Source organism: Nipponia nippon, unplaced genomic scaffold, assembly GCF_047370975.1.
Source record: "Nipponia nippon isolate SJK-2023a ecotype South Korea unplaced genomic scaffold, ASM4737097v1 scaffold_13, whole genome shotgun sequence".
In the NCBI taxonomy this organism is placed as follows: Eukaryota; Metazoa; Chordata; class Aves; order Pelecaniformes; family Threskiornithidae; genus Nipponia; species Nipponia nippon.
In genome coordinates, this window is record NW_028262324.1 from 14,882,021 (window position 1) to 14,904,337 (window position 22,317).

The 22,317-nt window shown below is 45.1% G+C and overlaps 1 protein-coding gene across 11 annotated transcripts in view; it reads right to left on the minus strand.

Annotated features, from left to right (window-relative positions):
- Positions 1-832: 832 nt before the first annotated feature.
- KCNQ2 (potassium voltage-gated channel subfamily Q member 2) overlaps positions 833-22,317 on the minus strand; it is a 76,933-nt gene continuing 55,448 nt past the window's right edge. For 8 of the 11 annotated variants that reach the window (XM_087749880.1, XM_087749876.1, XM_087749879.1 and 5 more), the window contains 5 exons: positions 22,017-22,240; positions 21,475-21,583; positions 20,811-20,942; positions 11,799-11,922; positions 833-11,051 (listed from right to left, as the gene is read on the minus strand). In XM_087749880.1, the coding sequence (XP_087606006.1) occupies positions 10,332-11,051; positions 11,799-11,922; positions 20,811-20,942; positions 21,475-21,583; positions 22,017-22,240 (1,309 nt within the window). In that variant the 3' untranslated portion in view covers positions 833-10,331. The remainder of the gene's footprint in view (positions 11,052-11,798; positions 11,923-20,810; positions 20,943-21,474; positions 21,584-22,016; positions 22,241-22,317) is intronic. The other 3 variants (XM_087749881.1, XM_087749877.1, XM_087749873.1) reach the window with 1 other exon arrangement.

A 22,317-nucleotide genomic window follows, 5' to 3' on the forward strand; every position in this document is an offset into this window, starting at 1 on the left:
AAACAAAGTGAACAGAAGAAGTGCAAAGAAAAATAAATGTGTATTTCATCTCATGAAGGTTAAATCTCTGGTATTTTTACTGAATGCAAATTTTCCATTCTGATGCTTTGAGGCTTAAATCAATGATTGTGATTATTTAATTTTCCTCCATTTCCCTTCTGATTGCAACTGTCGCTGTTGTTTCTAATATCACACATATACAGTTTTGCAGCTGCCACAGTCATTCATGTGAAGGTACACGCTGTATCATGCTCAATGCTTCGGTGTAAAAGTCTGGGCTACGTTGCTTTTCCGCGGTGCTAAAGTAAAACCATCTGTGACTGTGTTGTTCGGCTTCTAGCTATTCCCTTAGAAAACTACAGGTCATTCTCTTGGCATCTGTCCCTATAAAATGTACATTGCACAAAGTCATGATTGAAATGTACAGAGGAAATTACACATTCACCAAAAAAAAAAAAAAAAGCCGATTGCTATTTTACAAGAGAAAGTGTGTACTATTCAATACATACAAAATGTTTTAAAATTGTACATAAGTACCAAAGGCATTATGAGAGATTCTTTGGAGATGAAACGAAAGTGCAAAAAAGCCAAGGCAACAGAGCAAATTAAAGGAAGCAAAGCAGCAGCTGTCTTTGCTTTCTAAAGGACAACCAAACTTTCATGCTCAACTGAGCCTCAGATTTTTACGAGCGGGAGGCAAGGGCGTGCAGCACCTGCACTCGCGCCAAGCGAGAACGGCCTGTCCCAGTGTGAAATTCACCTCTTAGCTCACCATCAGGACAAATGCATGAACCATTTTTAGCCTAGTTGAGGCCAAATGATCCAGAACTGTGATAGCTTCAAGGTATCTCAGGGAAATGGCGACATACTCCAGCAATGGATGGAGCCTTTGCTTAGAAATGCGTTTGGGACTGAAGTGGCTCTTACAACTGATAACTTTGGACCTAGAGACAAATTTCAGGCCAATGCAAAAATCCGATTACTGTTTTTTCAATGGCATCCAGCAGTATTTAACTGGAAGAGTTAGCTCTTCGTGCCTTTGATTTAGATTAAACACTGAAGGATAAGTTCTACCCAATATAGATCTTATATCTGCGAAAATATGTGCAAAATTAAATCCTAGAGGATGATTCATTTGATGAGGTTGGTGATATCTCCGTATAGGGGCAATCGGAGTCTGGGGGCTGACCTGCTCAGAAAATCAGATTTATTGATTATAACTTTGTCATTTCTTTCGTAACTCTAAGATCAAAAATGGGCTTTTGATGATTCTTTTCTTAAATGTCTCATAACTAGGGGCTTTTTTAAATATGTAGGCAAAGGTAAGAGCAGGACCCACAGGGCAGCAGGATCTCTGCCCAGGCAGCAGCCCGTACTGAAGGGGGACGCAATGCCGGGTTTGCGGGAGACCATGGCACTGCCCATCAGCCGGCACCACTGCCGTCAGGGTCACCCTCTCACAGCACGTAAAGCCTTTGCCCTTGGCTCTCCGATGGCGTAGGACAACTGTTTGGCCACATGTCTAGGAACGGGCTTTTTGGTTTGGACTTGGAATTGGCACTGGCCGCTATTTTCTTTTGTTTGTTTGTTTGTTTGTTTGTTTGTTTGTTTGTTTGTTTGAAAGGAAGCCAAAGAAATTATCTTTTAAAGCAACTGCATCACTTTGCTGCATGGCCCGTGCTGCCTTCAGAAGTGGGATTTCTCCCTGGGATGGCAGTTAGACATCAATCCCCTTTGCAAATCTTCCTTTTTGATAGAAATACATTATTAAAGCAGTGTTTTGGTTTGGTTTTACCCACTCTCCCACCTCCAAAAAAAGAACTTTTTTCCCCCTGTGCATCTCAGATGCAGCTTCATGTGTTTTAAAGCGTGCGTGTGCATGTGTTTGTATACACATGCACGTACAATACGCATATGCATGTACGCAAACAACACGCACACGCATTTGCAGCCAAAGTTGTGTTGTCCTTTTATCTTGCAGCTTATGACAAAGATAAACTGTGAACTTCATTCAATCTGTACAGAATTTACAGTTCAGATGAATAGCACTGAAGAATATATAGAGATACAGTAGTTGTTAAGTATTTTCGGGCTGCGTGTGTTTGTTTTGTTCAGGTATTTTTTAAGTAACATTGCAGAAGCAATCTCACTTATTTTAGCTTCCTGGTAAAATCTGTTTAAAGAAGCATTCAAATGCAGTGTATTTCTTAATAAAACAAGCTCTTCATTTTCCTCTTTTCCCAGTTATGTTGAGTCACATCACAAACTAGGCAGGTAACGCTTTGTTTGGTGTCTGTTCAACGCACATATGCTTATTACACGGAGTGGTACCTATCAGCATTTGGTATGTAATGTGCAGTCTGTGTGCAGTATATGTGGATAGTGTGCCAAAGTGACACTAAGCAAGATAACTTTCATAAATACAATGTCTATACTGGAGAAACAGGAATATAGTTTCAGTGTGTGGAGCATTGCTGTATAAGAACAGTGGCACCCACCTATACGTATTACTGATAAAAGAATAAAACATTTATAAGAATAATTTACTGAATCTCCTAAAGCATTTGATATACCGTGCAGCAACTGCAACTATGTTTAAAATCTGCTCTTGATTTAAAATAACAAAATCTCTGTCATTTATCAGCTATATCTTGTTTTGCCTCAGTGTTCCTGAAAGTCTCAGGTTCTCTACCCCGTGCGCTAATTTTTTGAGAAAAAGTGAAGAAACTTTGAATTTTAGGGTTAGGGTTTGGGTTTGGGTGATGGGGAAGAGTAACCAACACAGAAGGGGACCCATCCTGCCTGCTGATAGGAGCACGGGATATCTTCAGCTCCAGGGAAGATGCTGGACCAGTGTGAATAACCAGGCAGGACAGAAAAGACCTGTCACCAGCTTTGATGACTTCCCCTCAGGTCATCAGCAAGGCTGAACATGTTGCCTACAGAGATGCTAAAGGACTGAGCCCTCTGTAACCACATCTGTAATAAATCCCTTTCATGAGCACCACTGCATATGTCAAATACTGGGTCATGGCCACTGTGTTGGTCAGGTTTAAGGGATTACCATGAAACACGGCTTCTACTTTTAATGAGAAGTGCCCATGGCACGCTAAAATAAGGAGGTATTTTCTTATTTTGGCTTGCAAGGCTTGTGCCAACCTTTTCTTGTGTGGAGTGGGAAGGAGAGTGCATCTCCCCAGGTCCGCAGTCTTCAGTGTCAAATGGAGCTGAAATTCTGGGCAGGCTTCACTGGCAACATGACATTCAGCCTTGGTTTTGGGCCAGAACCATACAAACTGGAGATTTTGGCATGGCTTCTACCTGAAACCATTAACCCTGCCCTAAAGTTATAGGCGTAGCTGCAGGCAAAATCTAGCCTGAGCTCAGCACCAAGTTTTGGAAAGCTTTGTGGTTGCGGTTAGCTTGTTTCTCAGGACTAGGCAAACAGATGCTGCTTGAACAATTCATCTGCGGCTGTATTTACAGGAATTAGGAGAGGGCAAGATGCTTCCAGGTTCACTGGCAGCTTTGGAAATAACACAGCTTGGGCCAGCTGCTTTCTGTTTCTCCCCAGTATCAAGCTGGAGCCTAGCATGCAAAGCCACATGCGTGGACCGCTGAAGGGGACTGGGGTCTCAAAAGCAGCTCTTGCTTCAGGGAGCAAAAGCATCAACACTGTTAGAGTCTGTAAGCTCTTCTCTGAGATGTTCAGCTTGACAAGAAAACCTGAACCGAACCCTCATCCCTGTCTCACCATGATCAGCTAAAGCCAATGGGACAAGCCCTTACAGGGCACTCACTGTACAGAGGGGCAAAATAGACTCCATCCCTGCACTGAAAGGCTCCAGTAGAACAAACCAGGGATGTGTTGAGGCCACAGTGGCTCAGTGAGGAAGCAAATTGCCAATAAAAAGCAAAACTGTCATGCTAACAAAACATGAAGGCGCTCTGGTGCATCTAGTGATGCCAGGCTAAAAGCAAGTCTCAGAGCAGAGTTCTCACATTACATATTCACTTGTATACAGCCTGGACAAGGAAGGTGAGGATATGTGACCGGTGTCAAACCAGATTATGGCAGCAATGCAAAGAGATACAAGAGACTGCAAACACCAGCAAGATGGGCCAACCCTGAAGGCCTCATGACAGTCTGGTATTACAGCAGGGAGAACTGCGCAAAACATTTATGGAGATATGAAGGTAGCTCAGCGCCTCTCCATCGGGAGAGTAAGAGATGCTTCCATAAGGAATGGATATGGCACAGCTGCAGGGTCCCCGAGACCCCCCAGGGCTGTAGACAAGGGTGGATGAAATTTCCAGAGAAGGGTTTCCAAAGTTTGGGAGTCACATTCCTCCCTGCCCCTCGGGCTGGGCTGCAGGCACAAACGCACATGCACACCAGAGCTGGATGCAGGTGAGAGAAGCCTATGGGAATTAAAACAGACATATGGCAAGTCCCACACATGTGGGTTCAAATGGCATCTCCTAAATGAAGACCAGGCCTCCATCCTTGGCACTGCCTGCCTTGTTCTGCCTGCTCCTCCAAACCCTCAGAAAGGGCTATCTGGGATGCTCTTCTTCAGAGGCATCTGGATGGAGAGGAGGTTGTTATGCACAGCCAACACAATTTGTATTTTTTCCTCGCCATGTAGACATTTCAAGGAACCACAGGTACAAACATGGGGTTTTTTACCCCTTAGTTACAAGCAGTAGAAGTGGAGTTTGTGCATGCTGTATCAGAGGGATGGGGCAATGATCAGCCGCAGCATGAAAGACACTTGATATATCAGTGTTACCTACAGAAGCACTGCAGCACCCTATGTGATGGGTCACCGGGAGGACAGCCTCTCCCCAAAATGATGCTTTTGGTAATGTTACTTCATCAGGTACTACAGCAATCTGGGAGTGCAGATACAGCTGGAGCGTATTGCTGTCTACTCATCTCAGGCTGCATGCAGTAGCAGGCAAAATTGAGAGTACAGTCAGTGAGATAGTCTGGAAAGCACATTCATACATTAAAGAGGACTCGGCTGCTCCTCCTGCAGCAGCCGCTCCTTGCTGCTACCTAAATTATAAGCGTGATTAATACTGTATCAAAAGGTGTGTAAGCCCTCTCCCTCTAGACACTAATATAAGGCAAGCAGTATTGTGTCACTGGGGCATCAAACACTAAGATATACTAAAGAAGATTCCTATGCATTATTATTATCCTTATTATTAAAAAAAAACCCCTATTGTTATTGTTAAAAAAACAACCAACCCACACCCTTGCTCTAAGCAGATTTTGCTCTGTGACACAGAAAAGTCGGGGTGTTTGTGTGCTAAAGCAGGAGTTTGCTTTTACACTGCTGAGCAGCAGTGACCCACGCGGGGCTCGGAGGGGGCTGCCGCCCTCCCCCTCATGCCACGGCCCTCCATGTCGCAGCCTCAATGTTACCTGCAGGTGAAGGAGCTTTTGTATCTGATTTCCTTGTTTCTGGTTCACGAAAAGGAAGCTGATGAAAACAGAAGATGTTGATGTTGATGGAGAGCGGGTGACAGAGGATGCAGGTGTGCAGGCATGGGTCGGAGGACCAGAGGCATGCTGGGAAGAAAGGGATGGAGGCTCAGGGCTCGCTCAACCTGAGGGTTCATACGAGCATGGATGGAGAAACAGAAATCCTTAGCCTGCTCCTGGGCTTTTTAACACTCCCAATAAAATACTCACTGCTAAGGGTCTTTATATGGGATAACTCTTAGGTAAATTCCTTAGGAATTTCAGTTTCTCTTCTAATACTTACATTTTGTTTTTAGCAATAATGTTACTGTGACCATAGTGGTCTGAGTATATAAGGGAAATGAGGTTTGCAGTAGCTCCCTCTTGAGAAAAATATGAGTAAATGTGTTTTTCTTTTCTCTTGGGTAACTTAGGAAGGGGAGCATTTGTATCTGAGGTGATGCTCTGGCTTCTCAGGTGGATTATATAAACTTGTTCTAAAAATTCACATAATTTAAAATCTTAAAAATCAATTAAAAATTTAAAAATATACCTATTTATCTGTAAATAGCAATGACCCCGCAGAATTGATTTGGATCTATTAAGCAGCATTTGAAACAAAATACATTTTTAGAAAAACCTAATCTATCACATAGTCTGTCTAAAGAAATATAATGGCTTTCTGAGCTGGACAAGAGGTTTGTTTTCAGTGAGTTCCTTCACATTTCTGTTTTAAAAATTATTAATAAGAAAATGAGTCAACAAGGAAATTCACATACAAAATCTGCACTTGAGTAACATTAAAGTCCCCTCCCAAATGTTGGGAAATTCGACTTATGGCTAGTGCTCTGTTCCTGTGTCTCGGGGTCACGTTATGAAAGGCCGCCTGCACAGAGATTCCAACATCTCCAGCCACATCTCCTGTTTGGAAACATGAACTCATGAGACAACTTGAACTCACACTTGGACTTGAAGCACCCAAAAACTGACTGTAGCTTCAGGTCCCAGTCTCAGGGATTGCTCCATCCTGCAGGTGAGGCCATTTGCAGTATTTCTCTCCATACCTAGACCCAGATTCTGAAAAAGAAAGTCCAAAAGTTTCTTGGAGACCAGGCCCTGGTCCAAGGCCACGGCTTCATGTTCAGCACAGATGCACCTCGAAACCAGGCTCTGTGCACACAACCACGTGTGGGCATGGGCACCCCCAGAGCAGTTCAAAAGGGTCTGCTGGAAATTTGGCTTTCACATCTTCTTCAGCTCTCCTTGGTCTCCTCTGTCCACACTTGGCATTATCTAAAACCTGTTTTTGTCCTCCAAAAAAATACAGAATCAGACTTGGGAGGAACAGGGGAGCAAAGATCAGCCTGAGAGAAGCTCAGCAGAGGGACAAAGTTTGCCTGTGCATCCTTTTAAAGGTCTTTATCATTGGGATTGCCTTATTAGCAAAACAAAACCTATTTATTTTCTTTTAATCTAGTGGATAAGACTTCTTGTGGGAGATTACCACCAGGAGTGTGTGATACAGGCATAGGGGAACTGAGGGACTGAAAGCGAAGACTTTGCAGGAAATATTGGACTATGACTTAGGACAGGAATGAAAGTCTTTATGTCAATAAGCAACGAGCAGGCTCTGTTATCGTTTATGCAGGCATAAATCATTTCATGGAAATAAGGAGCATTATTTGGACTTAATTATGGTGTAAGTTAACCCAAAAATCCAGGTCAAGCCTTTTTGCCTGGATGAATGAGAAGTGTCAATTTATGGCATGGTTGTGGATGGAAGTGTGTGTCAGAATTTCTTAGAAAGGATGCCATGGATAAAGGTGGAATATTTCTTACACCTTCAACAAATATTATAATGTGAAATTTGTAGCAGCAAGACACAATCTGTGCTTCATATATATAAAACCTGTTTCTGTTATCAGTGGCTGTGGGACAAATCCAACACCTTTTAAAGCTACAAGTCAGAAGCTCTTTATAAACTCTGGTGTAGTAACTTACTTGAAGAAGGAAAACACAATTCTTCCTACGCAGTCCCTAAAGGAGATAAAAGACTGCCAGATTTCAGTCTGTGGAAAACTCAGAGGACATAGTGGAACCGTGTCTCCTTGGGACACCCTGGGAGTATCTGCTTTCAAGGGTGTAACATCATCTGGGCAGGAGAAAGGGATTTTGCAATAAGAACTAGGAAATGGACTTTCAAAATAGAGCCAATATGGCTTCAAAATTAGGACATAATGAAAATTACACCTTGCAAAAATTGTGCCTTGAAGTCACGTTGACTTTGCCTTCTATACCAAAGACCAGTCATGTACCTGCGCTGTGTTAGGACCATATGACATCATCCTCATCCTCATCTGGAGTTCCTGCCTTTATATCATACCCTCTGTCCCAAATTTCCAGCAGGTCTCAAAAAGTAATTGCAAACAAATAATAAATCTTTGTTATCTTTGACTTGAACAAAACTTGCAGTGAGCAGCTGGCAGGAGCAATGTTGACTTTTGCCTCACCCAGTGCCATTTCCATTCTTGTGGTCACTAGAAAACACATGCCACCAAGTCTGATTTGGGACCTGCTGGCATTTCTTGCTCTACCAGAAGGCATCTCATTTTGCAGCATGCCAGGGGCAAATCTGCACCATTTGCAGCCATTTTGCACTCAAAGGTTTCTCTGTATGGAAGTCAAGGGCATCACTGGGTTCACTTTGCACAAAGAAATCTGGAGCCAAAAGGAATCTGGGAACACAAGCAGAGAGGGAAAAATTGCAGGAGGTAACAAAAAAATGGATCAATGGGAAAGAAAGGAACTAGCAAGGCTGGAAGCCCATGTTTTCTCTAAGAAAAATGTTTTCCCCTCTGAATGGTGAAAAATGGCAGGAAAAATTGTGCAGAGCCTTTCCCCACTCCTCAATCCCATGTGAAGACCTGGGTGTTGGTCCTGAGCACTAGCAAAAGGATGGTGTTATTTCCTGTCTGCAAGCTGTCAGACTGCACCCACATCTTCCCTAAGGCCAAAATAGTCCTGGATCTCCCCAGGTTGTTGCCTCTGGTCAAGCAAACAGGAGGAGAGAAAAAGGCTGTGATTCTCCCTTCCCCCCAAGCAAGTCAATGTTCAACCTCTCAAAGGCCACACAGAAATGAAGTTGTCACCTAAGTATCCTTAACAGGCTCCTGTTACGACACAGGGAAAATGTGGAGAGATGGGGTTTGAAATCACAGACACAACCCAGCAGAAAACACGCACAGGATTTGGGCTGTAGATGCATGGGAGGGTTCAGAGGCACAACACCAGCCACGGTGTCCCAGCCCTGGAGATGGATCCCAAACACACTTTTCCTGATCCGCCCCCTTGCCAAAAAAAAAAAACCAAACAAACCAACCAACCTATCCATGTAAACGATCACTTTGTGACTTTGTTTTGGTCCCAAAAGAAACTTTTGAGCATCGCTTCTCCCCTCGCCTTCCCCCAGCTGAATGCGCTGCTGAGGTTCCCAATAATGACACAATGATCTTTCCAAGAGAAAGTACTTTAACAACAACGAGACGGGGCAGACTTGGATTGGCACAAGTTGCAGGCAAGCACAGGTAAGAGGCTTCTGAAAGACCATGAAGAAATGAAGAAGCACCTCTTAACTCAGCTTGAGGGATCCAAACAAAACCAAAGGATGTCCCGAGAACATGGGTGCAAGATTCCTGGCAGGGCAGAAGAAAGGGAAGATTTTCACGGGGCATAGTGTGTGCAAAAGTGTTCAGGCACAATGCAAACTGTAAGAAAAGTGCCCGCTCTGATCAACAGGGCTTCAAAAGGATGGAGCTCAGCACTTAACTCGCAGCAACGTGGGGACCACAGCATCTTGCATATTCACCCTCTCCCTTTGGCCTGGTGGCTGTGACTCCACAACAGCACTGTTGGCCACGAGAACAGCTTCACGCCGTGGCAGCCCTCCAGAGGGGTTGCCTTTGGTTTCCCTTTGCTTCCAAAGCACCTCCAGGTCCGTTGCCAATGGGAGGAGAGATAATTAAATATAATACATGGTTTAAAACATAAAATTCCAGCCCCGTAGTCTCTTGTCCTACTTCTCTGTCTCATTTCTCTGCCCTCAGGGTTGTCTCTCTTCTTGCACTCAAACTCATATTTCTGAGTTTTTCAGTTTCCTAACATGGGATAATTTCCAAACCGTTCTGGTTCAGAGCGATATCCTAACCTGTCCCACTTTAAGGCTATGTCTTCTGTTCATGCAAATATTCGAGCCACTATCCCTCTCCTCCAGGGGCCAACGCAACGTTTCCATGTATTATATTGGAATTATGCCACCTTCCTGACAGTTAATGAGGAACCACAGAGTAGCAACCCCTCGTAATTACAAGTGACCTGAAATCTAAGCCAGAAACATACACGTGTTCATTCTGCAACTCCAAAACACCTAAAGGTGTAATCACCAGTGCCATGGCGTGGCAATTCCCATGTAACACTTGACAGCCACCAGTTACTGTGACCTCCAAAAGCCCTGGCTGGGTGATTTATTCCTGCCTTGCACTTCTGAAGATTCCTAAGAAATGCAAATTGCCTACCCTGTACCATGAAATAATTTCACCTAATGATCTTAGAAAGAGAGTATGAAAGAAATCTGGACTTCACGGCTCCAGTTCGCTCACCACCATGACCTCTTCCACAAATGCAGGCTCGGACCTGCTCAGTCCCCCCCCCAGAGTAAGCTGCAAGAAATTATCCACCAGCTAAGGATGTCCTAGAAGGAGGAAAACCTTAGCTGTCAATCTCCTTGAGAAGTTCAATGCATGGACAGCTGGAGTGGGCAGCTGCCAGCGCTTGGACGTGGCTCGGCGGCTGCGAGAAGGCTTCACTGCCGGGGGGCTGACCAGCCCATGTCACTGAAGGGTCCCTCGCCTGTGGCCGACCTGGGAGGAGGACCGCAGGGCGTGCAGAGGTCAGAATCGGTGTCTGATTCCCCTTCTGCAATGTAGGGTCTGATTTTGGCCACGGCTGCATAGCAACCGTTGTTAAGGATGTCCAAATTCTCTTTGGACTGGGAGATGCTAAAGCCGCTGAAAGAGCGCTCCAGTTCCTCATGGTCTACCGAGGGGATGGAGATAGACGTGTCGCTGTCTCTCATGGCACTCTCATGGTGTTTGGTTGTAATGTCTTCATTCCTCAGGTACTCTGCGCTCGCCCTGTGCCCACCGCTGTACGCTGACAAAGAGCGCTCGTGGGAGGGTGGAGGTGGGATGCGGACCAGCGAGCTGGGGTCTCCGACAGGTGAGGACCCGTGGCTTTGCCGCTGGTAGACCTGCTGCTGGCATGACGTCGAGGGCGGGCATGTGTTGGTCGGGGCTGGTGGGGCAGAGAAGTTCTTCTGACCCATGGAGCTGGTGGACCTGATGATCTTGATGATGCAGCCGTTCTTGTCAATGTGCTCCCTGCTGTCTTCGGGGCTGTGGTAGGGAGGTGCTGGGTCTGGTTCTTTGGACCCAAAATAAGCCTCTGTCTCTGTTGGTGGGATGCCCATCCGCTGCATGTAAATGTTCACCAGGAAGTCCAGCTTCTTCTCCATTGACTGAACCTGCAAAACACCACAGTTACAGTGCTACACATTGCCTGCAGGTTGAAGCAAATTAACATCCTGAGTACAAGCAACTTCCAACCCACCTAGGCATGAGTGGGGGCCTGGCCTTCCTAGATGACCTCTGCCTACACTGACCTACACCAAACTGAAACTTTTAGTAAATATTTAATTGTCCTATTCTGAAAAAAACCCTTAATTTTCCACTTTTTGATGGAGTTTTCCTTAAGCTCCTATAATCTTTCTGACATGCACCAAATTCCAGGAAAGCTGGAGCACACTTGCATCCTGCCAGTGGTTTTCAGCTCCTTGCTGCATTTGGCACTTGCCTGGGCTCAGATGGCCGTGGGGATTTCTGAGCCTTATCCTCTAGGAAGATTTTCATCTTTGGTGAGGCCAGCAGCTACAGCAACCAGGCTTATGGACTCATTTAAAACATGTCTAGTATGGTGGCAAAGAAACTAATGTGCCATTTTCAAAAATAATGTAGACTTTTGGTAGACTCACCAAAAAAAGAAAGTCTGTATGTCACAGACTCCAAAGTGCCTGTTTTGAAAGGAGTACTTAGGCTTCTAAGACATTTAGTGCCCTTTCATAATATCTACCTTGTTTCTTTTTCAAAATATTCTTAGCTCTTACTTTTTCTTCTAAATGGTAATGTCCCACTGGAGAAAAATAAGGCAAGAAAAAAAACAACACAATGCATGCAACACCCTCTGATAAGAACTCCCTTCTGACCCAATATACCTGTTTTTCAACTTTTCCAAGCCTGCCCATCATGCTGGGGTCTTCAGGCAGCTCCCCCTCCGACGGACCTTTGGTCCGATCCTTGTCGGTCATGGAAGATCCTCTCCCAACGATCTGGTCAACTCTACCGGGATCAGAAAATCCCCCCCGCCCCCGGAAAAGGACCTGGAGTCAGTTGGAGGCAGCAGGTGAGGAGGGCTCCGCTCGTCGCGCCTCCGTGGGACAAAGCAACAGCCTCTCTCCCAACTAACACTCCAAATTACTCACAGACACGCAGTGGCACTGAAGTGTTAATTCAGATGCAAAATTCAGAGCAGTATTAGCAGAGTTCGAAATTATCCATTTCTGTTTATACAGATAAAACCTGGCACATTATGCACAGTAAATTTACCCACTGCAAAGAATTTCTTTAATTGGCTTTCTTCCAAATCAATTAACTTCTTATTTGTACTGAGAAATTATTATTTTGGGAAAAGATCAAGATTTCTAGCTTATGTCAATGGGATTTTTTTCAGTCTTTGCAGCAGTTTCCTCTCCTCGATGCAAATGTAAGTGTGTAATTCTCATGTCCACAAAAATGAGCCGCTTGCCCTAGCCCTAAGATCCAGACAAACAGGTGTAGTGCTAACTGTTTTAGTGGAATTACATCAAGGCTGAATTTGGTCATAACTCGCCAAACATTACCAAATTGTCTCAACGCTACTGCAATTCACACCGTGTCATTAGATGTTGTCTATTAGCAGGGCTCCAAGCCGGTAACAGCAGAGGACACTCCTGCGAAATCAGCAGCTAAAGCTGGGCATGTTGTTTGGCGCTGACTTCTTTACACGTTACATTTGCAACTCCTCGTTCCCATTCTAGAAATACCTGGGTTGACATACAGCTCTGTATGCAGAGGAAGAAGGAGGGCAGAGCCAGTTTGGGACCTGGAAGTCAATTTTATTTGAGGCATCGAATTATAAATTTTCTAGGGAGTAAACACTGGAGCTTCTTGATCCCTCAAAAGTCAGGGGAGCAACTCAGTTTTGGAATAGCTTCTTAATGGCAGCCCAGTTCATAACCTAATTCTACGCCAGGCAAACTTTACTCTTGCATAATGCACCAAACGTAAAGGTGGCAGGGGAAAAGAAGGGTTAATTAATCTGACTGAAACCAAGTTGAGGTATCTTGAGCGGAAAACTCAAAATGCTTCTTACGCAGTTCTGCCGTGTGGGCCATGGGTCCATGCACCAGGAGGAGGAAAAGGAAGGAGCTGAACACAGACAGACAGGGGAAAATGAACAAACAAACAAAAACCAAGGAAAGGAATGAGACGTGAGGCTATTTCCAACACAAGAGCCATCTGTTTTCTTTACATTTGACAGGGACTTAATATGTATGTTGGCTGTTGACATTAAGGGACAGATATCAGTGGGTATGGACCAGCGTGGCTCTCTTGGCTTGTATTAGAGCAACAGCAGTTTACAGCACCAGAAGATCTGGCTCAAAGAGATGAAGTGGATAGGCACATCACACCAAAGACAGAAAATATAAGCCAACAATTACTTTAGAGTTTATCTTTGATCCCAGAAGATACTTCATTTGGGCAGGGATGCGACAGAATCTGTTTAAAAAGGTCTGTTTAAAAAGTCACGTTTGATCCTTTGCTTAGCAATATAAGCACAGGAGTACAAGGAGCACCAAGTGCTATAATCACAAGTGTGAGGAATATGCATGCCTTATTTCTCTCTTGTAATGGGAGAAGCAAATTATTGACATGTACAGGAATTCCCCGCAAGGGACGCAATTACTGACATGACATACAGCACAAGAAATCCTATGACAATGTTGTTACCATGTAAGCAAAGAGGTATTAAATTGGATACCTCGGGCTATCTTGGTTTGGAATCACAAGTCAAGGCGTAGTACAGCCACTGTACGAACTCCTCTCCTGTATGCACAAGCAAGTAGACTAGTAAAACAATGAACACGTGTTTAAAGAGGCCCAAAGTCTAAACGCTACTGAATATTGCAGAAGGCCAAGAACAATCAGGGTGCTCTGTCCTCGTGTCCCATCTAGCACAGCACTAACACTGAAATGTGTCCACTAATGGAAATGAGATGTCCTTCAACAGCTGCTGAGTAGAGCAGGGAGGCAGGACAGACTGTTAACACAGAGAGGAAACCTGAACATTGCCATGCTACGGAGTATCATAATAGCAGAGATAGTCTTGTGTAACCCTACTTCTAATCTTGCAGAATTTGAGGAAGGACTTCTCTCTTTCACGTCCTTAAAAGAAGAGCTATCCATTAAATGAACCGCACATGACCCATGTGAAGCACAGGAGGCCAGCTGGCACTTCACAGATGGAGTGATCACTAGTATCATATAGAAGAGCACTGACTTCTTCCATCACCTTCAGGGTGGACACAACTTGCCTGTAGACCTGCTGTAATTTAAAAGCAGACTGAAGCCCTTCACAGAGCTCACCCATAAAGCATTCAGAAGCCCTTGCCCATACAGCACTGATACCAGAGCCCAGGAGAATTCCTGCTTGACTCATCGCCTTCGTGGCTATATTTTAACGTAGTCCTGACTCCTGAGGTGGTCATCTTCCACAGCTCTGACAAACCAGAAAGCCAGATCTCGCGTTGGAGGCAGCGTCTGCACCAAGGATGGTGTGATGGGCAGCTGTGGGCCACTGACTTCAGTGCAGAGCAGGGAGAAGATGGTGAACCAAGTCCTTCTCTCTTGATGGGAGAAACCAGGCTCAATGTCTCCTACCCCTTTGCTTTCCATGGCAGCAGTTAGACCAGGGGAGAGCGCTCCTACCCTCAGCAAAGCACAGAGATTTCATTTGTGCCTTATCCGATACAAGAGAAGAGAGGAATTTCCTCGTGAGCTCCCAACCGACCTGCACCTAGCTGAGCACCGCAAAGAACAGAAAGTCCTTTTAGCCATTATAAAAGAGTTTGAGGTTTTGTCCAAATTGGGCAGCAAAGCTCAAAAGATGAAGAAGAGAGAATATGTTCCACCTTTGCAAGCAGAGGGGGACAGTGTATGTTCCTACTGTGTGACAAGTGACTGCGAATCTTCTGAGATGCCAAACCCCGCTTCTGCACTACATCCCATGGGGAGCCTCGTGCCTTCCCAACGCTTATTTTGGCTGTGTTGAATACACGTGTGGAGGGAAGAATTCAGCTGAGGCTTCGGAAGAATCAGCCCTGTATTTCTCCCTTCGTGGCAGAAGGGGATTCAGAGATTTCTAACGATGCATGACAAACTGTGCCATCTGCTGTCCTTGATAGGCTCTGCTGGGTCTTAGTTTGGGAGAGAGAGAGAAAGGGGGTTGCTCTTTAAAGTGAACTTTGATATCTTTCCTTCTTTCTAATGATACAAAAAAAATGTAAAATCTTGCATCAGCCACAGTGCAGGTTCTCTCATGCTTCATTATGCTTCATGCTAACAGGGCATGCAAAGAGGTGTAATATGTCACCCTCGGGCCAGAAGCAGACATCAAAAGGTCAAACGTCTCAAATGAGATAAAAATGAAGTGTTTGGGAATATATATTCAATTCTTTTCTTTTTTTCTTTATCTCTTTTAATTTTTTGTACACAATCCAGGCATTGAAGCCAAACCCCCTTCATCCATGTCACAGGACTGGCTACTTACCTCCTCATTTGGCAATAAAGTTTGTTCTAGATGTATTTTGACCAATATCTGTTGTCTAAAAATTACAGCTGAGGTTGCACCTATTCTATGTTAAATTAGCTGATCAAGGGAATTTAATCCAAATTGTCTGTGTGTACAGCATGGAGCAAACACCTTCAGCCAAACCACAGCAGTGGACATCCACTAGTCTCCAGCTGACTTTGCTGGGAGCTACTTGCAGAAAACTTTTGGCTTAACTGAACCCTTGTCACTAGAGCACCACAATGCAATCCACAGGGTTCAGATAGCTCATGGGACATCACTCAGTTGTGTTTCTCTTCCTTCACTAGGTGTTTTCTTATGATCTGGGCATCATTTGGCTAAAACAGGGTGTGCAGACTAAAAAAGAGAGGCTGGTTCAGCCCATGGGGACCCCATGGCATGCGTCCCCACGGCATGGACCCACGTGGTGCTGAGATGATGAAGGCCATGGCAGCACCAGAGCCTGACCCAGAGTTTTTGGATTTGGGCTTGGGGCTTCTCAGAGCTCTGTTTCCCATCCATCGGGCACCTCGAGCACCTCGCAAGTGCCACTGGTGTCTGTGGGAGGATGCAGGCTGCTGAAAATTAAGCACAGCATAAGCCTTTTAACGGGTGGGAGCAGAGACTTCAGCAGCCTTCTGTATTCTGCTGCTTTCTGGAGCCTCTCAGCCACAGCTCCATAAAGAAGAAATGAGGAAATTCAATTCATTTAGAAAGAGAGCAATAATAAAAAAATAGTCTGAATGTCTCAGGAGCCCAGTGGGCACGTACAAACAGGTTTTAGTCTGGCCATCAGCAGCAGAAACTGTAAAAACAGGGCGGGGAAAAGTCATTAAGCTGATATAGCATTAAGCTGATATAGCAACCGAGTTGGAGTGAATAAAATAAATATCCCAGTCTGAGGCCTCCTCCCCTAGTATCCATAGATCACCTTTTCTGTGCACAAGGCACAAGCTTTCAGATGAAAATCTTGCCTCTAGTGAAGGCTGGTTGCACACCTAATCTTATAGGTTAAATGCAACAAAATCCATTTGAATATGTATTTTTATTTTAAAATCAAAATGTTGCTGCAGATAAGAAAGTTATTTCATTTTTAAAGACTAGTTTTGAGCCTCCTCATTTGACAGGGAGGAGAAATGGGAAAAATGCTTTTCTGAGAGCATCTTTTTTCCAAGCATAAAGCTTGCGGCTTCGGCAAAATTCTCTTTTTTTTTTTAAGCTTTGAGCTGGCTGAGTGGGAAAAGGTATGCTTTCAATATTCCTTTCACTCACTTTCCTCTAGTGAAGATTACTCAGAGCAGCTTAAATAAAAATCAAGAGATTTGTCACGTATTAGCTCTTAGGGAGGGCAAGTATATTTAGAAAAAAAAATATTTGAAGCTAAGCTTGCTGCATTTAAAAATCACCTACTATTTGTGCATAGAAAATTACTTTCTGGCAAATATTTATACCTGCCTTGGGCTCCAGTGGTCTCAATACAAGGTGAAAATAGAGCTCAGCTCTTGGCCCTGCTGAGCAGACCTCAGAATGCCCTCAAGTGGGAACTTCAGTGAGAATATGTTCCTCATGGCATCAGCTTCAGGTACGGTTTTACCTAAGGACAGAACTTAATAAGGGCAATGAGAAAAATCTTGCTGCGTGACTGAGGGCTGGGTTTGATTCCTGCTCTTCTTTTTGCTTGCAAAATCAGGATCTTTTTTTCTTTTTAATATGAGTCTCGTGGTTGTAATATTTTAACGCAATTTTTTTCCTTCATGGTTGGTAGAGTTGCATCAGCAAGAAGAAGAGACCACTGCGTTCATCAGGTATGAAACACTTCATTCTTACTTCGCCCGCTGAAGTAAACTCATTTCATAGTGCAAAGAGCTGCAGAGGCTCCTTTGCTTGTGTGTGGAGTGTTTCGTCTTTTAGAAAGTAGATCATTTATATTGGCTTTGTGGGTAAATATTCCACCTTTTACATCTGAAGGTAGCCTGATAAAATATGAGATTTTAAAAAGATATAATTTTGCTTTCTAATACCTAGAAGAAGACTGAAAATAGAAAATATGCTAGCTGAAGAAACTGATGGTTATTGATGACTGTATGAATGTCCCTTTTTTTTTCCTTTGGCTTGCCTAGTGTGAAAGCTCATTACTGAAAGTAAATTGGAGCATACCCAGAGTAGCAAGCCCTTCTGAGTCATGATTTAGCAAGCTGCACTGCTAAGTGATAAATGCCGTCATATAACTGGCATGAAAGGGGTTTGACATTAAGCAAATGAAAAATCCAGAGAAAGCAGCATTTTGATGAATCCTAACCTAGGCGAGTATTGGGGAGATTCTTTGGAAGAATACATGGGTCCTTTGGTTGGATACTTCTTATGCCGGGGAGTTGAAGGGGGCGGGGGACCCACAATCATATCTATCCTGGCAAAGTAAATAAGAAAAAAGACACCAGCAAAATGCATAATGAAGCAACATGTAGAGAAAAGACGGTCAGAAAAGTTGCAGAAAGAAATAACTGAAAAACAGAACGATAGAGAGAGAAAGAGAGAGAAATTGAAAATATATTCTGCTAGAAACAGAAGGCTCTCTCCTACCGCTTGGTTGTTGGTGAAAGCCAGACTTACTCACCCCGGGGTAAGATTTGGAGATTTAGGCACCACTGAAACATCATTAGGAGATTCCCCCACCCCAGATATAATAGGCAACATGCTTTACCCTCTGGAATATATTTGCATATGTGTAGCAATATCCCATTGAGGTGGCTGGATATGAAAAAACATATATTCATTCTCCTTTCAGTTCCAGTGCTAGATAACACATCCTCAGCTAGTTCAGAAAAGCATGAGCTGTTGGAGTCGGCGAGATACGCTGCATGATTGTATAACTCAATGAATGGGAGACATCCATGTTGGCAAGGTGTCAGGATGAGACACGAGACAGTGTGAACACAACACTGAAAAGAGCACATTACAGACACAGTGACAGAGGCATTAATGATTAAAGAGGAAAGTGCATGTAAACACCCCAGAAATTCGCTTGAATGCAGCTTTAATCCGCTAAAGCCCTGGCTACAGGAGGTCGCAGCCAGCCTGGCCGAGCTAAGCTGGCACGGAGAACACAGTGCTTTGATTGTTGAAGGGAAGGGAAATAAAAATAGCTGTTCTCCTCTGAGCTGCCCCGTGACAACATCCCTGGGCTCCACTGCATGGGTGCACTGTACTTCTAGCGCCAGCTGGTCCTGTCCCAATGTCGGCCATGGCCACCCCAGGCACACACCTCATCTACAGGGTGCTCCTTCTAGTTGTACTGGGCAGCTGACCAACCATAGGACCTCTTGGTGCCCATCTGGCTATGATGAGGAGTGCTTCGAAGGTTCACCCCAAGTGGGTCTGCTCCTGTCACCATCACTGATCTCCTGCTTGGTGGGGACAGGGAAACCAGTGAAGATGCCTTGTAGCCCTAGACCCCAAACCCAGGTACTTCACACTTTTAAAGCAGTTCTCGGTGCTCCTGACTTCCTTGCAATGGGGTGGATGGCAGCCCTAGCCTAGTCCAGCCACAGCAACCTCAGCCTCACAGTCCCATGGGTACACCTAAGAGTAGAAATCAGTTTGACCTTTGAAAGCTGCAATTCCTTACCCCAACCACCCCAAAAAACAGCCAACCAAACCACACTGTCTTTGCAGCACATCACCTTGAAGGATTGGCAATGGGAGACCGGCACGGACGGTGAGGCAATCTGCCGCACCAGCTCGGGGTGCTGAAAACTCAGGTGTCTCACCTGGAGGCAGGGGAGATGACAACCCCAATGGTTCACTACCCACTGTGGAGGCAGCCTGGAGGCCTCATGTTTCAGGTTATTAAAGTTAGGAAATATAAATCCCTTCCTCCTCTCTTCCCTCTCCAGATTCAGTTACACATCTTGGATCTATAATCATTGAATTCGTACTGAACAAGGGTGAGAGGCTCAAAGAGAGGAAATTCTCCAGGATATTTTAGTCTCCATCACAAGGAAGAATTTGCCTTCTGGCTGCATATCTGGAAATGGGAAACGCACAGCAGGCAGCAATGCTGAGAAAGTTACCTCTGCTGCTTGAACATCAAAAATAGCAGAGTTAAAATGGTCTCTGCGAGATTAACAGAAGAGAGATTCCTCTTTTACCTAAGACAATTTTCCTATTCCATTCCTGGGGTTCGTATTAGCTGTTTGCATACCCAAACACATTTTTTTTCACATTTGCTGACTCTGCCAGGGACCCAGACACATTTGAAATTAAAGAAAAACTTCCCCAATGGCTTCCAGAGGAAGCTGGGCTGCCATAGCTATGGAGGGAAATACTTTGATTCTCCAAGTGTAAAAGTAAATGGTATATTATTTGGACTGGAGATAGCCTATGGCCAAGCCCTGGCTCTGTTCTAGGTGTCTTTTGAGCTCAGCAGAACTGAGGTTACTTCTGCTGAGCCAACACAGCCAGGGGGGTGTTGAGGTTTGGGGTCTGGCTTTCAATGTGGGACACTGGGGCTAAGGGAGAAGTGGTCAGACAAAAAGATTTAGCTCAGATCCTCTGTTCATGGGACCAAATTCATCTGCATTTTTTTGCAGGAGAAATAATTGGGCGATTGTAGCTGAAACTGAAATTTTAAATGCCCTTCTTGGTTCTGTTTGTCCCCTTTTCACATTTCTTCCCCTATTAAAACTAACTCATCTCCCCCTAAAATTTGAGCACAGAGGCTAAAATGCAGCTCAGCTAAACCACACCTACGTCGGTGGGCTTGGATGAGAAACCCCCATCTGCACGTATTTTTGGCAGACTCTGCCATCCGAGTAGGAATTCCTCCTAAAATGGCTTAGTGGCCCCAACGGCTGGAGAAGCCGCTGCTTCCTTGCTGCCCCCCTGCCCGTAGCAGCAGGGTCACAATCAGCACACCAGATTTGATTTTGTATCACTCCCAGAAAGGTACCAAATTAGCCACATTAGCCTTAAGACTGGGGCACCAAACCTTTGCTATCCTGCCCGGAGGACCACAGAGATACGCACCTACCTTACCTGTGGGATATAATATAATGACAGAAACTCCCAAAGTAAAGTAGGAGGATGAGCCGTGATTTTTGTGTGTATGTCCTGAGGTGGGCACTAAGGCAGTTTTAGTAGCATAACACCACCATCTGCAGTCCCTCTCCTTCTCATCCCTGTGGGCTCCAGCCACAAGCATTGATGTTTTCCTTGAGGCTTTCTTTTAGGAAGAAAAAGAATAAGCTGTAGCTGCAAAGGAAAGTGTCTCTCTCCTGGCAATATCTCCACAATGAACAGAAAACAGAGAAAAAATGAAGCAAAGAGAGGGGTCTCTTGCCTGGCCTGAAGGTTTTTAATCCGGGAGAGCATGTCCAGGTGACCGGCTGAATACTGCTCGATGACATCCATCACGTCGTAGGGCCGAAGGCTCTCCTTAAACTTGCGCTTGGAGACGAGAAATCTCATAATGCTGCAGGAGATGGGGAGGAAAGGCAAAATATAGTCCCTGGGCTGCAGCCTGACCTGCTTAGTGGCAGATAAAAAACAGCACAGGGAGCTGCTTTGGAAGGAAAATGGAATAAATCCCAACCCTGTGGGTTTGGGAGAGGATGCAGCAATAGAGAGGGGAAGGGGATTGCGGGGGCTTGTGGTTGAAGCCCTGTCTGTGATGAGGGGTCCCCAATGCTCCTTGGACACTCAGCTGTGCGAGCGTCCTCTCTGCACTGCTTTTATAAATGTGAGCATTAAATCTCAAAGCTGGTGAGAACAATTGTTTGGATGCATCCCTGCGGGGGATCTTCTTGTTTCTCCATTTATTCCTTCCCTCAGCAAAAATTGCCCTTTCTGGCAGAATTTTCTGTAAAGGAGGGCAGGCCACCCAGGGGAAAAACAGCCTGCAGCACAGACATTTCAGCACTTGCCATGTCTGCTTGGACTTTAAATTTCCTTTTTTTCCTTATTATTTATTTTTCCAGATCGCTTCCCCACTCTCCCTCTCTTACCACACTGCCCTGATGCTGACTTTCAGTCCTGGTGTCAAATCTTCCGTCACAAACTCGCAGTTGCAGCTTTTGTTCTCATCAGGAATGTCTTCTCCGGGGAGGCTTGCTTCTGGGTTTCGAAGAGGGAGGAATAAAGACAACGCATTAATACTTCCCATGCTGGTGCCACACAAGAAAAGGCAAGTGGAATCACCAAGAGCAATCCCAGGGGGAAGCACCAGAGATATCTGAGCATCCTGATGGGAGCATTTCCCAAGACATGTTATGGTGACATCCAGCAATGTCAGCTGCAGCTCTCATCCATCTCTAGATGCCAGACTCTTCCTCCCTTCCCCATCCGTATATACATAAATATATACATTATCATGGGTGTCAGCAGGGTTTTTCTTATCTCTTATTATACTCCAGGCTAAAGGACTGGAAGGGGAAGGAGACCTAGGTAAGCACCCTGACTGGCAGCTCTGCCCTTCTTAGGTGGGGAGGGAGAGGACGTCGGGGCCAGCTGGGGATTTGGGGTCCAGCATGGTGCCCCAAGCCCTCACCTTCTGAGTTTTGCCGTGATGCCGCTCCCTTGATGCGGAAAGCTTGCCGGGCTCGGCTGCGGTCTCCGAAGCTCCAGCTCTTGGGCACTTTGCTTGGGCTGTCCTCGATGCTCTGGTCAGCGCTGGGGGACCTCCGGATGCCCTGAGCCTGTGGAGAGCCTTTCCCTTTGGTGCCAGCACCGCGGGGACTGGAGAAGACACGATCTTTCAAACTGACCTTCTGACTGTTCAGAGAAACACGTTGAAACAAAGACAAAAAGGAGACAGCAGGAGGAGTCATTCTGGAAACCACGCAGTCCTT